Below are 14,778 nucleotides of genomic sequence, written 5' to 3' on the forward strand. Positions count from 1 at the left end.
TGAGTGTCATTTATTGAAGGTTGTGACAAACTGGGCTGGGCAAGAGGGATGATGTGAATTGTGTCTAGTCTTGAACACGGTCAGGAGACTGTGGGCTGCTCTGGTCATACCTAAATGGGTGTCTTGGGGGAGATTTGCTTCCCCAAGGCATGGATAGACCTCAAGGCTGAATGATTAGAAGTTAACAAGGAGATGGGTTTTAGCCTAATAGATGGAAGAATTTCAACTTGTTAGTACAAAGGAGGTGATACTGGGAAGGTAATGGGTTCTTTGTTATTGTTATTGGTGATGTTCATGCATAGACTGAATGACCAGTTAATGAGATGTGTCCGAGGGGACCTCAGCTATTGAATTAGGGTTGTTGTGTTTTGGTCTGGAGACTCTGAGGCTTTCAATTATATGGTAATTTTTTTTAGTCAAATAAAGTTCCCCTGGTCCCCTGGATTCCATCCCTCTACCATAGTGGTTGAGCGCTGGACACAGTTTAATCTTAAAATGTGGCTCTCTGGAGTGAAGTCTTACTGCTGTGAGCTGCCTGGAGCTGAGGAACTGGCCTGTGTTTCTGTATGTGTCTGGTTTTGTGTGTTTTGTTTTGTTTTGTTTAGTTTTGGGGTAAGGTGGAGAGGGAGAAGGTGAACGGCTAGTCACTACTCAAAGAGTTCACACGCATTCTTACAATTTCTCTAATAAACCTCTTTGGAGCTAGACTCTAGGGTAGCGTGCAGTTCAGCTTGGATTTTATAAGACTCTTAGATCCCAACCAAGAAAAAAAATGTAATAATTTGAGAATTCAAAGGCCCACACTGCAGGCATTGTAGAGTTCATCTGGGGGTCAGTCACAAAACCCTTTCTTGTGGCATAATTTGTATCTTTAACATTTGGCAGTTTTTAAAGTCCTGTGTCAGTGTACATGTGTTGGTAAGAAGTAGTAAATATTTTGCTGACAAGTTCTTTGAAAGGTGGATCAGTGGCAGCGTTCAAAGGCAGATAACCTGAGGGTTTCCTTTATCCAGGTGCTGCCAAATCTAAAAAGCTGTCAGGATACGGAGCCAAAAGCACCGGTTGGTTATACCATTTATTGTGTAATGTTCCTGTGCCTCAGACTTTCTGCACCTGGGATCTGTAGATATACACAGTGGGGGAAGGCAGGGGAAAAGGGTTCAGTTGGGAGAGAGAAGGAAAGGGCTGGCTCTCCGAGGTGCCGGCTCTCAGAGGTGACTGCCCTGGGATACAGAGCAGTGCCTGGTACCTAGTAGGGCTGCCCGCATCTGCTTCCCTCCTGGCCGCCTTTGTTGTAATGTTGCATGGACTTGAGGGCGGCGGAAGGGGGTGGAATGGTGGTCGTGCTAAGCTCTCCCTACTCAGGCCCTGCTCCTCCCCTCTTCTGATCAATCCCCAGGAGGAATTCTTATCCCCTTTTTGGGGAAGGCTTTGAATGAATGATCTGATGCCTTTTCAACAAAGGCGTATTGATATGTTAGTGTGCAGACAGCAAGGGGTACTGGATTAGATCATTTTCACATTGGTGTTTGTGCCAGTTTGACATTTGTTTGGAATGCTTATCCCTTTATGACCATAGGTTACATGCATAATTTAAGGGGGATAAATCTTTGAGAAAGATTTCTTTTGGTTCTGTAATCTTTAGTGCTACAGAAAAATAAACGAAAGCCTCCCCCACAGTTTTCCTGTGATCAGGAATTCCAAGGAGGCGACCAGATGAAGTGCCTCATGTGGGTGTGAAACATTTCTTCAGATGTGCTGGCCACTTGTAGTTGTTGCAGGGAAGGCAGGAATTGGGGACAACTTGGTTCCAGCTTCAGGGTAACAATCTAGAAGCTGAGAGTGGCAAAGTGACCTGACTTGTACAGTGTAAAAAGCCCTGCGGATAAATGCTGTATAGTAGCAGGTCCAGGTTTGCTGGCATTGCTGTTTGTAGAATGAGTATTTGTGATAAAATAATCTCCCTCCTTCTGTCTGCCATTCTGCCGCCATCTTGCATCTTGGCGATCCCAGTGACAAATTCTGGGATGGTTTGACATTTTAGAGTTATCGTGCTAATTGCCACAGTGAGGTAGACGCCTTTTGTTTTACTTTATTTTCTTTTAAACAACTTGTTCTGCTCTGGAGATTTGATTATCATCGAGCAAAGTGCTCCTGGTAGATAGTAGGTACTTAGCAAATTTTGCATGATTCATTGTGAACTTGCAATTCAGAGTGAGTACTATTCTCAGATGAAAATTTCCTATCATCTGTGAAGATTATCCAGCTTCTGCCTGTTGTTTTCTTTCTGTTCCTAACGTGATACATAGGAACAAAAGACACTTGGATCTCAAAATTCCATATTCTCTCCTAGGAGTTATTCTCCAAGCAAAGCTGGTGACTGAAAAGTCTGCAGGAGAACCAGCAAGAGCAGTATGTTGATGGTTACCGTGTCCTTATCATACTATCTTTTGATTTCTCTCTTAGGTTTATTTTCTTGAAAAGGCTCCAGGCTTCGGCTTGGAAAATCCAACCGCCAAAATTGAGCCCAGCAGCTGGAGCGGCAGTGAGAGCCCTGCCGAAAACATGGAAAGGATGAGTGACTCTGCAGATAAGCCCATTGACAATGATGCAGAAGGGGTCTGGAGCCCCGACATTGAGCAGAGCTTTCAGGAAGCCTTGGCTATCTATCCACCGTGTGGGAGGAGGAAAATCATCTTATCAGATGAAGGCAAGATGTATGGTAAGTGATTTGAAATGCTCCTTTGAAATGCTGCAACCTGCTTTTGTGGTAAGGGTCAACGTAGCTAGCCTTCTACTGAGATCCATTCCTTGTATTGGGTTGAATGATCTTTGTACAATTTTCGTTGGCCATCCAAGGGACTGAATCTCAACTGAAGAGGAGAGTCAGTAAAGGACCACTGGGAAATCATTCCCTGAAGTTTCTTCTTCTTCTTCATATCAAAAGCTCTCGAGGACCAGATGGGAATAGAGGTAGTTGCAGTGGCATATGCAGACACCAAACGTGGGGACTAATTATTCTGAATGCACGCCCCATCAAAAGGAAGTACTGCTGCTTAGCTCCAGATAACTGACTGGAGCCCCGTAGAAATGGGGCCTCGTGCTGCCAAATCTAGCAAGATAGATGTTTATATATGAAATGTACTCAGTTTTAAAAGCCAGCTTTTTTTTTTTTTTTTTTTAAACACAACCCTGTATAGGCCATATAAAACATGCCCAGGGACTTGATCAGACCTTTGAACCACCAGTTTGCTGCGTTGTTGCCAATTTGCAGTTGAATGGCCAGACAAGGCACTGACCCCCAGGCTACTCTGACCAGTCTCCCTTTCCACAAGGGGACCCCTCACAGTGCATTCAAAACTCCAAGAGCATGCAAGAGGATGAGACCAGTTGACCAGATGGCTGGGGATGCCAAAGGTGGCAGCAAGCACCCATCCACTAGTCTGGGGCTTGCACACTGGGTTTGGACCTTCCCTGCACCTGCTGTAAAGGCTTCCAGCTGCTGACCTGTACTTTCTGCCTGCTTACCTTTTGGGAAGCAGATGGCAGGTGGTTGCATATACATTCTGCTTGTCTAATTGGGCACGTTAAGTTGACAGTTTGCACTGTGGCTGAGTCTAAAGAGATGCAAACAAATAACCTAAACTCAAAGAGAACTGGCTCAGCAGCCTACCGGAGGTTGTTAACTTATCATGGGAGTGATTTATTTCTAAATAATTTGAAAGCTTTTCCATAATAGGGTGTTGTACCTTTAATACCGCACCTCCTCTATCAGGAGCCGTAGGAGGCTGCAGCTCAAACTAGCACCCACTGCTGAGGAGAAAGCAGATGGTGGTGCAGCTGCCACCAGCTGTGCCCCCCACCCTGCCCTACCCCTCTCCAATTTGGATGATGTAATGGAAACAAGGAAAATTTTGCTTTCTGCAGCATTAGAGTCTCTCTCTCTTGGCCAGTCGGTGTCACACACACAGGAGAGAAAGAGAACGTAAACCTTCAGTATTTGTTTTATGTTCTCATGTGATCCTTCATAGCCAAAGAAGCTTCTTCGTGTCTGGTGAAATGGACTCAAGATGAAACATCTCAGTTGCTGTGGGTAGAAAGTTTCAGGGTCTTCGATTTTCTGTGTGCTTGTATCTTTCCTGGGCTTCCCTTCCTTAGCCTGGCTATTTGCTTTCAGGGTCTTGTTTTCATACCTAAAAATACAACTTCCCCATTTTAAAGGCAGAGAAAAGCACTTTAATCTTTGAGCCTTCTTTGAAGCTGATTTTATTAGGAGTAGTGAAGGTGGCTTCGGGCCATTCTACCTTGTACCAACACCCATTTGTTTACCCAGAAATTGTTTTAATCTAAGATACTGGCCTAGTGTTGGACATGCTGGTTGGGAAGAACTACTGCCTTTCATTTCTCACTGGGAATACTGGGAAAGGAGCTGTCCCTTTAGGAAGCAGGTTTTTGGGCTAGGAATAAGAACATAATTCAAAGCCAGAGTTATTCTTTTCAACTCCAGTTTTGTTTTTTTCCATTGATTTTACTTTTTAGGTGGCAGCCGTGGTAGATTGAACTAATTTTTTTGTGAAAATAATTTGTGAAAGAACTCTTGTTGGTAATTGGGGGTCAAAGGCAGCAGACTAGGAAAAAGAATTGTGAGAAGCTTTGGATTTGAGCTGTCTACCCACAGTGAACTTGAACAGTCCTACCCTTGGTGTGTGTCTGAGTTTTCTTCCCTGTACAAAACGAGGGTAAAGCAGATGATATCCGTGGTCCTTGGGGCGTATATATTGTATGATGCTGGATTTTGTGACTTGTACTTCAGTAAGAGTGATCAGTCTGTTGACAAATGTGGCGCTGGTTGTGGAGCATGTCTTTAATACTGAAAGTAATCAGATTCTGAGTGCTTCCTGAGAGCGTGTGTTCTTGACGCATGGATTCTTTTTCTCCTGAAATCCACGTTACATTTATTGACTGTGTTGGTGACCAACCTGATTTAAAATTGGGCAGTCGTTTTGAGCGAGTAGCATTAGGAATTACAGCTGCAAGGTCACGTGTCCTGGTTAGGGGTGCAAGAGATGGATTTGCTGCAGTGACCCTGAAGCCACCCCCATGTCTAGGCCACTGCCTTGGGGAGAAAACATCCCCTTCAACTCCCTCTCTTTGGCCAGCGTGGAGGGGCTTTGCTTCTACTGCTGCTTTGGAAGGGAAACATGGTGGTTCTCAGGGCTATGGGAAATAGAGACTGGATCCCTTCAGAGAAGCTAGCCCAGGTGCCTGAGAGCTGCGTGGGACCTGCCTGTAACTTTGAGGGCGAGAGAAGGTTGATTTGGGAGCCTCCACAGTGAGGCCCCAGCCACTCGGGAATTGAGTCATGTGAGCAGTGTGGGACCAGAGCTACTGCTCCTTGGCTTCCGGCCTGTTCCCCATCTTACCACACGTGAATCAGGATACAAACCAGACCAGGAGTTGAGGTTTCTGAAGGTCCTAAGAGCATGCTTTTTCTCTTAAGCATTTTGGAAATGAAAACATTGAAAGCGTTTTGGATTCCATGGAGTAAAATCAAAATAATTTAATGCCTTCTAGTGAGATACCAAGTTTTTGACTTGAGGGGGTTATTCTGGCATTTCTGAGCATCTGTAGAGTATTGTGATGTCACTAATCCTGAACCCTTGGAGAAGCAAAGTCAAGTGCAGTGCTGATTTATTTTGGTAATGAAATCTCCTCCGTGGTTGACAGTAGGGCAAATGCAATCTTACAGAGGGGGAAAATGGAAAGCTCTCTTTACATTGAGGTTTGGGCCATTAGAAAAGATGGCTTAATTTTCCCTATGCTACCTGGGTCGGTGGAGAGGCTGAGCCTTTATGTGGTTGGTCTCCACGTGGACAGATTATTTCTGCCTGCGGTACCCTATGGGTAGGCAGTTGTTCTTAGGGATTATTAGAAGGAGGATGAGACTTCTTTGACTGTTCTTAAGAGGTTGCAAGCTCACTCCCTCTCTTCTCTGTGTTTTCTTTTTCCTTTCTTTTTCTTATTTTTACATAGCTGTGTGTCTCTTTCTCTGGTAGATAGCTGTGGAGAAGACAGCAGGAGGACAAGATGGCAGAGATGTTCTTGATCAGCAGAGTTGTCTGGAATTGAATTTCACAGGAGCAGGTCACAGCTTAAAACAAGACAGAACAAAACAGTGAATCATGGGAATGTCTGGATGTGTTTTCTGTTGCACTTGAAAACCCTAGTCAGGCAGTGTGGTCAAATATCTCTCATAATCAAGTTAGGGACCGGAGCTAACATTCACTGGCTGCTTGCCTCAGAGACACGCAGTGTAGCACCTTAAATTTTGAACTTTGGAATTGATATGAAGCCTGGCCCTACCTCTTCTAGACATCAGACTCCGGGCAAGTTGCTTTTCCTCTCTGTGCCTCCATTTCTTCAACTGCAAGAGAGATTTAGATAGATCTTCCTTCACAGGATTGTTATAAGAATTAAATGAACTTGTGGTTTAGGATCCCCCTACCACGTTTGAACAGTGTCTGGCATACAGTGAGAGTTAATCAGTGTTTCTGAAGTGAAAATAAAGAAGTGCTCTCTGCCAATAGCTGGGTTAAAGGCTTTACATAAAACTTCCGTCTCATGCTCACAACATCATTTTGAGGTGGGTATTGTGATTCCCACTTTATAGATGAGGAAACTGAGTCTAAAAGGGATAAAGTGGCTTGTGCATGACCAGTATAAATGGTATATAGCTGAATGCTTTCAAAACCAGCTCTGTCTGACTCCCAAACCCGGACTCTTTCCACTGTGCTTTCATTCCTTCTGGAGGTCATTATAAGTGAATTCAACAAGTCAGCATTGAGAGTACCGCCTGTATTCCAGCCCCGTACTAGGGGTTGTCAGGGATACAGCAGCGAGCCAGACAGACAGTCCCTGCCCTCATGGAGCCATCACAAGTTCATTTGCAGGAAGCACTGACCTGAGGTTAGGGCTGTGTGCCAGAGCTTTCTGGGAAGTCTGAGACCCCTTTGAAGATGTTCACCTTCCACTTAGCCTTTTGAAGCCTGTTCTTGGCCACCAGTGTCCAGGGCACCTGGCCCAATGCTGGCAGGAAGAAAGCTTCTCAAATATCGCAGCGGGGAGGATCCTAGATCATAAGGCTGGCCTTGGTGGTGGCCAGAAAGATGTCTGGAAGATTCTGGTGCCCTAGGATCCTACAGGCAGCTTGGGCAGAGCAATTGCTGGACAATTGCTTTCTCCTTTTATGAGCAGATATCTTCAGGGTCCTTGCTTAGGAGAGCTCCAGGGGTGCCCCCACTTTCTTGCTGGGTTGCCAGGCCTACTGGTCAGCCCTAGAGAGCTGAGTTGTGAGGCATAGAAAAGAAGAGGAGGAAGGTATCTCTGGGCCAGTCCTCCCTGGCTGGTCTTCCCCAATTGCTGACCTGAGCCCTCCCAGCCAGGGGAGCACAGGAGTCAGACTTGCCTCTTTTGCTTACTTCATAGAAGTACAAGATAGAGGAGAGAGGGGGCTGCTTCAGTGAGGTGGTGGCAGAACTGACAAGGGGACATCAGAAGGAGTGCACACAAGCAGGCGCCAGTTAATCAGTGCAGGCAAAGCGGCTGACATCTGAGGTCCCCATGCTCCTCCTGCTCTGAAGAACTGGTCAAGGCAATGCAGAGTCGTCCCTTTGTAAGACAGGGTACTTTCACATCATTTCTATGGGGACCAGGAAGGTGGTATACCTCTGTGGAGGCCCCAGAAGCCCTGATGTGGAAATGGCTGTAGAGTCTGAGCCTTGTAGGATCTCCAGGCCTTGGGAGAGTGAGCCTTGGGGCCTGAGCTGAACTTGTTCTTCCCAGTTCTCTATCTGAACGTCATGTGGCATCTTTGATTTCCTCTTTCTGTCTTGCCTGTGATTTGGGATATTATTTCAAGTGAATTTGCTAGAAATGTGAAGGACAAAGCGCTGTGCCTTTAGAACAGGCTAGAAGCTCTGTAAGGCAGGGGCCCCACCCTGTCTTGCTGGACAGAGAAGGTATCAGTGATGTATGCTGAATATATGCATGTGTGAGTTATTATTTAAAGTAAAGAGAGGTGAGTAGGTAAACCTCTGAGTCCCGAGAGGAGCTGGCTAGAAAGGAAGGGAGAAAACAGAAAAAAAAAAAAAGAGAGAGAGAGAGAGAGAGAGAGAGAAAGGTGTGTTGGTATATTTAATGGTCTTCCTAGACTGAGAAGGAAGAAATACTGGTTTTTGCTCTGTGTGTTGGCAAATGTTAGTTCAAGAGGTAGGAAGGATTTCTACCCACATAGGCACAGCAGCAGAACAAGGGTTAATTCTGGGATCCTCAGAACACATGAGTAATGGGGGATTTTGAAATAGTTTGGTTCCTGTGAGAATGGCAAAGCCAACGTCATCAGAGTTTGGACTGGGAAGTTTAACATAGTGGGGGTCTGACCTACAAAGGTTTATGCGCAAGGTGTGAGCCCTTGTGCAATCCAGGTAAAAAATAGCTAATTAGGATGGCTCAAGAACTGGTCATAAGGGAGAAAAAAAAATAAGAGAGAGAATGTTAAATTATTACCAAGTTGGAAACTTACCGCTTTTCAACAGCTTTCTGTGGCAATGGATGAGCACTGGGATTCGGGAAGACATGGATTCGTGAGTCATTCAGTGAGGGCCTGTACTGTGCTTCGACTGTGAGTGGGGACTACAGATGTAAAATAATTAAGAAAGCTGACCTGTTTGACCACTTACTGTGTGCTAGGCACTTTCTCATTGCTTTAGAATGCGTTGTCTTGTTTATTCCTCAGAACAACCCAATGATGTAGGTTACCCTGACCATTCCTGTTTTATAGCTGAGGAAGCTGAGGCCCGCCAAGATCAAGTTACTTGCTCAAGGCCACAGTAAATAAGTCGTAGAGTTGACATTTGAAAGTCAGCTTGATACAACAAGCCAGTTAAGACAACTAACTACAATATTGACATGGAAGGAAGTATATTCTGTACTAGAGATACATACAGCTCAGTGGTAGGGCAGTAGAATGTATGATTGTTTATGATTGGGGAATGCGCATGTCTATATTTGAAAATGCAAAAGGCTGGAAGAGTCAGAGTCTGAGAGGCAGATGTAGGTGAACTAACTTTCAATGGGAAAAGGCCACTTAGTGTTTTTTGTTTTTTTTAATTAAAAAAATTTTTTTTGCTTTTAAACTTACTTTGGATTACAGAACCCCTTTGAGAATCTATAGAAAGTTGTGGATCTCTTCTCCAAAAAAATGCATGCTTGTGCACAGTTATAGAATTGTTGCATATAACTTCAAGGGATTTCTGAAGCCTAGGTTCACGTTGGCTACTGTGGGGAGAGAGAGAAGGGGAAGGGCATTCAGGCCTAAGGGAGCAGCATGATAAAGGCACAGAGTCCTGAAAGGACCCAGCTCTGGTGCCCTTGGAAAGGAGGGTGTATCCTGGAGGGGGATGGCAGATGAACCTAGAAATGTGGGCTGGCACTGCATTGTGGAGGGCCTCGAGTGCCATGCCATGGTGTCCGGTGCTCATCCTGGGGACAGAGGGAAGCCATTGCATGTTTTCAGAAGAGGTCATGTGACTCAGCCTGGGTTTGACAAAGCCAACTCTGAAGACGTGAAGAGAACTTAGATGACTATTGCAGTAGGCCAGTGGGAGAGGCTGAGCCTAAAGTACGGTACTGATGGTGCTGGCAGAGAAGTTTCAGAGGTCGAACCAACAGGATTAGCTGACCAGATGCGATTTGTGAAAGAGAAGATAGAGTTGAAGATGATTCCAGGGTTCTGCTTCTGGGTGATGGGGAGGACGATGGGACTATCAAATGGATGGGGAGTGGGGACAAGAGAAGCAGTTTGTAGAGAGGAGAGGAATGAGGAGTTGAATTTTGTTATGTGCCGGAGGTGTACTGGGTGGCCATCCAGATGAGGGTGATCTGTGGTGTTTGGAAATTCCTGCTTGGAGCTCAGGCAGGTTGGAGTTGCAGGGGTAGTTTGGGAGCTCATCAGCAGAGAAGGGATGAGAATGGGGAATATGCGCAGGCTCACGTTTATTGTGGTGAAATGGGCATGGATTTTAAATGGAGTGTCTGTATTTGTGGGAGAGTAAAAAGATTGCCTTTTTAAGAAAAAAGGCACTTGAGAACCCATCAGTGGTTCCCAAGTCTGACCATCATCAGCAGAAGCACTTGAGAAGCTTAAAACAAGAGACATAACAAAAACAGACTCAAACCAGTTGAATCAGAATCTCTGAGAGTGTGGTCTGGGAATCTGTGTTTTTAAAAGCTCCCTGAGTAATTTGGGTGTTCAGCCAGGTTTGAGAGCCACTGGGCTAAGCTACAGCCTGGGTCCAAGAGGACAGGGCCACATTTTTAGAGTTGGTAAAAGAAACAAATGAGGAGGGAATGAGACTGACATTGGAAACAGTCCTTACAAAGTTTGGGTTCAGGAAATGAGCTACATTATTCAGTTTATGCCCCCTGTGTACGGAGAGGGAACATTATCATAGCCCAGATTTGCCATGTACAGGAAGAGCCATGAAGTACTATCTTAAAGGGCATAAAAAGTTAAAGGAAGACTTATTTTAGGACAGGGGAGAGACTTGGCCATTTGGTTAGTAGGGGAGAAAATATATGTAATTGAGGATATATATGATGGAATAGAACCAGGAAGAGACTTTAAAAGGAGTACGGCTTCTTTTACTCTGATGCATAATGGCAGGAGAAGGGTCCAGGTAGAGGGCCCAGGGAGGGCATAGTGATTCCTTTCTTCAGATGAGAAGTAAGGCCATGTGAGCTGAGGTGGCTTATGGGCTTTTGAAAAATAGAGCAAGCTTAGTAGAGACACTGTAGGGGAATGGGATATGGACTGATGGGGGTGAGTAAAAAAATTGCTGAGCAGTGGAAGGAGGGCCTGAGAGAAGTTGGAGAACATTAGTTTCTTCTTTTAATTGAAATTTTTATTGAGATAATTGTAGATTCACATGCAATTGTAAGAAATAATACGAAGATCCTTTGTACACTTTGCCCACTTCCCCCGTGGTTACATTTTGCAAAGCTGTAGTATAATATCATAATGAGGATATTAATGTTGATATAATCCACTGATCTTACTCAGATTTCCCCAGTTCTACTTGTACTCATTTGTGAATGAGTGTGTGTATGTGTGTGTGTGTTTTATTAAGTTCTGTACAATGTTATCACCTGTGTAGGTTTGTGTATCCACACCGTAATGATACAAAACAGTTCCAACACCACAGGGATCCCCAGGGTTGCCCTTTTATAACCATACCCAATGCTGTCCTGCTTCTCCTGACTCTACCCCTAACTCTGAGCAACCATTAGTTATTCTCTGTTTCTAAAATGTTGTCGTTTCAAACATGTTATCCAGTGAAATCATACTGTATGTAACCTTTTGGGATTGGCCTTTTCCCATTCATCGTAATTCCCTGGAGATTCATCCAGGTTGTGTGTGTATCAGTAGTTTGTTCCTTTGATCGTTGAGTGGTTCCCTAGTGTGTATGTGCCACAGTGTATTTACCCATTCACCTGTTCAAGGGTATCTGGGTTGATTCTAGTTTTTGGCTATTACAAATAAAGCTGCTATGACCATTTATATACAGGTTTTTGTGTGAACATAAGTTTTCATTTCAGTGGGATAAATGCATTGCTGGGTCAAATGGTAGTTGTGCCTTCAGTTTTTTTTTTTTTTTTTTTTTTTTTTAAACTGCTCAAGTGTTCTTCAGAGCAGCTGTACCATTTTACATTCTCACTTGCAATCTAGGTTCTCTGCATCCTCACCAGCATTTGGTGGTATCACTGTTGTTTGTTTTAGCCATTCTGATAGGTGTGTGGTGATATCCCATGTGGTTTTTTTTTTTTTTTTTTTTTTTTTGCGGAAGGCGGGCCTCTCACTGTTGTGGCCTCTCCCCTTGCGGAGCACAGGCTCCGGAGCACAGGCTCAGTGGCCATGGCTCACGGGCCTAGCCGCTCTGCGGCATGTGGGATCTTCCCAGATCGGGGCACGAACCCGTGTCCCCTGCATCGGCAGGCGGACTCTCAACCACTGCGCCACCAGGGAAGCCCTCCCATGTGGTTTTAAATTTCATTTCCCTAATGACTAATGATGTGGAACATCTTTTCATGTGCTTATTTGCCATCTGTATATTCTCTTCAGTGAAATGTCTTTTCATGTCTGTTGTCCCTTTTTTGTTGGATTATTTATATTTTTACTGTTGAGTTTTGGGAGTTCTTTATTTTAGATATGAGTCCCTTGTCAGATATGTGGTTTGCAAATATATTCTCCTTGTCTGTAGCCTATCTTTCCATCTTCTTCACATGGGCTTCCACAGAGTAAAAGTTTTAAATTTTGATGAGATCCAATGGACTAATTTTCCTTTTTGTGCATTGTACTTTTCGTGTCAAGTCTAAGAACTCATTGCCTAGCCCTGGATCCTGAAGATTTTCGTCTATGTTTTGTTCTGAAAGGTTTCTGGTTTTATGTTTTACATTTAAGTCTATGATCTGTTTTGAATTAATTTTTGTACAAGGCGGAGAATGTTACTTTTGGGGGAACCCACTGGCATTATTATGTGATATATATATTTTTTTCTGCCAGGGGATTATTGGTTTATCCATATTTTGACAATGTCAAGGCTTGGGACCTGAGACACCAAGGTACTAGTGAGTGCATGCTTGCACCAGTCTAGGTAGGGACAGGGACAAGGTGAAGCTGGAGGGGCTGGCAGGTCATGACACGTGTTGCTCAGAGGCTGTGCACACGTAGGAGAGGTGGCGGGACAGGAGGCTGTGGTTATGCACAGGAGAGGAAGCATCTGAGATTAGAGATGGCGAGATTTCAAGTGAGTTTCAAGTGTGTGGCCGCAAATGTGGTCAACTGATATGAATGTGGGTGGTGGCCACTGGAGACTCGGAAGTAAGACATGGTGAGGCTCATCAGCATTGATTGGATCATACGTTGACGTTGAAGTCCACAGCAGTGAACTGTGAATTTGCAAATAAACCTACCAAAGTAACCAGTTAGTAGGGGGATTTCTTTGAGGAGGACATGACCCCATGGATATGAATGGGAAGAGTTTGATATTGATATGAATGGCATGGGCCTAGTAAAGAGCAGGTGGCAGAACAGTCTGGCAAAAGGAACATTGGGGTCACAAGAAATTGCTAACATTCTCTGCCTTCCTCCTTCAAAATTCTTTGGCTGCCCTGAAACTATATCTATTTGCGATGTATCTATGCCCTGTTGCCATCATCTGTAGAATGAGGCGAGGAAATCAACATATTTCTCCATACCTCTAAGCAATGTTGAGAGAAAATGCAATTATGTATGGGAAAGTATTTTGAGCTGAATTCTAAAAATACTACTTTTCTGAGGTTAAGCCCCCCTGTTCATGGCACATTAGAAAGGTAGGAAAGGATATTTTGGAGCAGTCACTCAGGATTAAGTTGCCTAGCCTAGGTAGAGGGGTGTTTGGTTAAGGGAGGTACTTTGGCAGAAACATTTCAGAGTTTCTGCCAAAGAAGGTCCTGGAGAGGGGAAATCAGGGCAAACTTGACTAGGTCAGAGTCACAGCTGATGGAAGGGACCAGTGGGCAGTGGGAGCCTGTTGCCGGCAGAGGCTGGGCAGGCCCCATAGCAGTAGCTTCCACTGGACTCACGGATGTGCACGTTTTTTAGCTGCACAGCCCTGGGTTCCAACGCTGTCTCTTTCGTTTACCCCCCCGCTGACTTCCACCTAGGGCTAGAGCTTCAGTTCCTCTCTCTGTAGCATTTCACTTGAGAGTGTGTCTTAATTTCTTAATACCATTGTTATTTAAATGTATCACATTCCTTTGGTAGTAAGTGTTTAAAGTGGTCATTTTACAAATTATTGTTATTATGATAGTGTTTTGCTGATCTCTGTAGCAGAGGGCCTATCCTAGAGAATACTCAACTCGGTAAATTAAAACATATAAATGTGCTATGTGGTTAAGGTCATAGAAAAAAATCTGAAGGAATTTACAACATGAATAGCGGTTGCTGCAGGCGGATGGGTTTATGGGGAACTCTGTGTCTATTATATATTTCTGTATTAATGGAGTTCTGTTAAATAGTGAACATATGTTACTTTTGGAATTAGAGGGAAAAATAATTACATAGTTTATTTTTTCCTCTGATTCTGAGTAAGAAATACTCATTAAAGAAAAATGTGGAAAATGCCAAGAATGAGAAACAAGTCATATCATCCAGGTCAACATTGGTGTGATGTTCACCAGGGGTTAAGTTGGTGGGGGGGGCACTGCAAGGTCCTGGTGGGCAGGAGAGTGGTGCTGGGAGAGGAGCTGGTGCCAACAAGCTGTTCCTTCCATGGGTTCGTGGCTGAGGCACCGATCTGGGGAGACAGGTGGTTAGAGAGTGGTGGTGTTGGGGCCAGGAAGCAGGGCAGGGTGTTCTTATTACACATGTTAGGACATTGGTCCAGGAGTTCGACAGGTGCCCAGTCAGTTGGACCTGTCAGTCAGCTGTCCAGACTAACAGTGGCATTATTCTGATGTTCATGTACTGTAGTAAAATGGTGATGGGAGAGAGAGAGGAAAGCGTTCAAATCCATTCTTCCAGTGTCCACATGTTCACAGCAAGCTGCTACACCAGAATGAACAGGATCCACATCTTTGCCGAGCCAATATTAATCGTTTAACTTGTACTTTAGGGTGGACATGCTTTATTTCTGGAGGGTTGCGGGCCTGTCTCTTAAAAAATGTCGGTAGTCTTTTTGA

General features: G+C 44.5%; 1 protein-coding gene across 1 annotated transcript in view; it reads left to right on the forward strand.

Moving 5' to 3' along the window:
* TEAD1 (TEA domain transcription factor 1) overlaps positions 1–14,778 on the forward strand; it is a 194,422-nt gene that overhangs the window by 19,049 nt on the left and 160,595 nt on the right. The window contains exon 2 of the mRNA XM_079708701.1: positions 2,467–2,726. Coding sequence (XP_079564827.1) covers positions 2,467–2,726 — 260 coding nt within the window. The remainder of the gene's footprint in view (positions 1–2,466; positions 2,727–14,778) is intronic.

This window comes from Hyperoodon ampullatus (genome assembly GCF_949752795.1).
Source record: "Hyperoodon ampullatus genome assembly, chromosome: 7".
NCBI classification, from domain to species: domain Eukaryota; kingdom Metazoa; phylum Chordata; class Mammalia; order Artiodactyla; family Ziphiidae; genus Hyperoodon; species Hyperoodon ampullatus.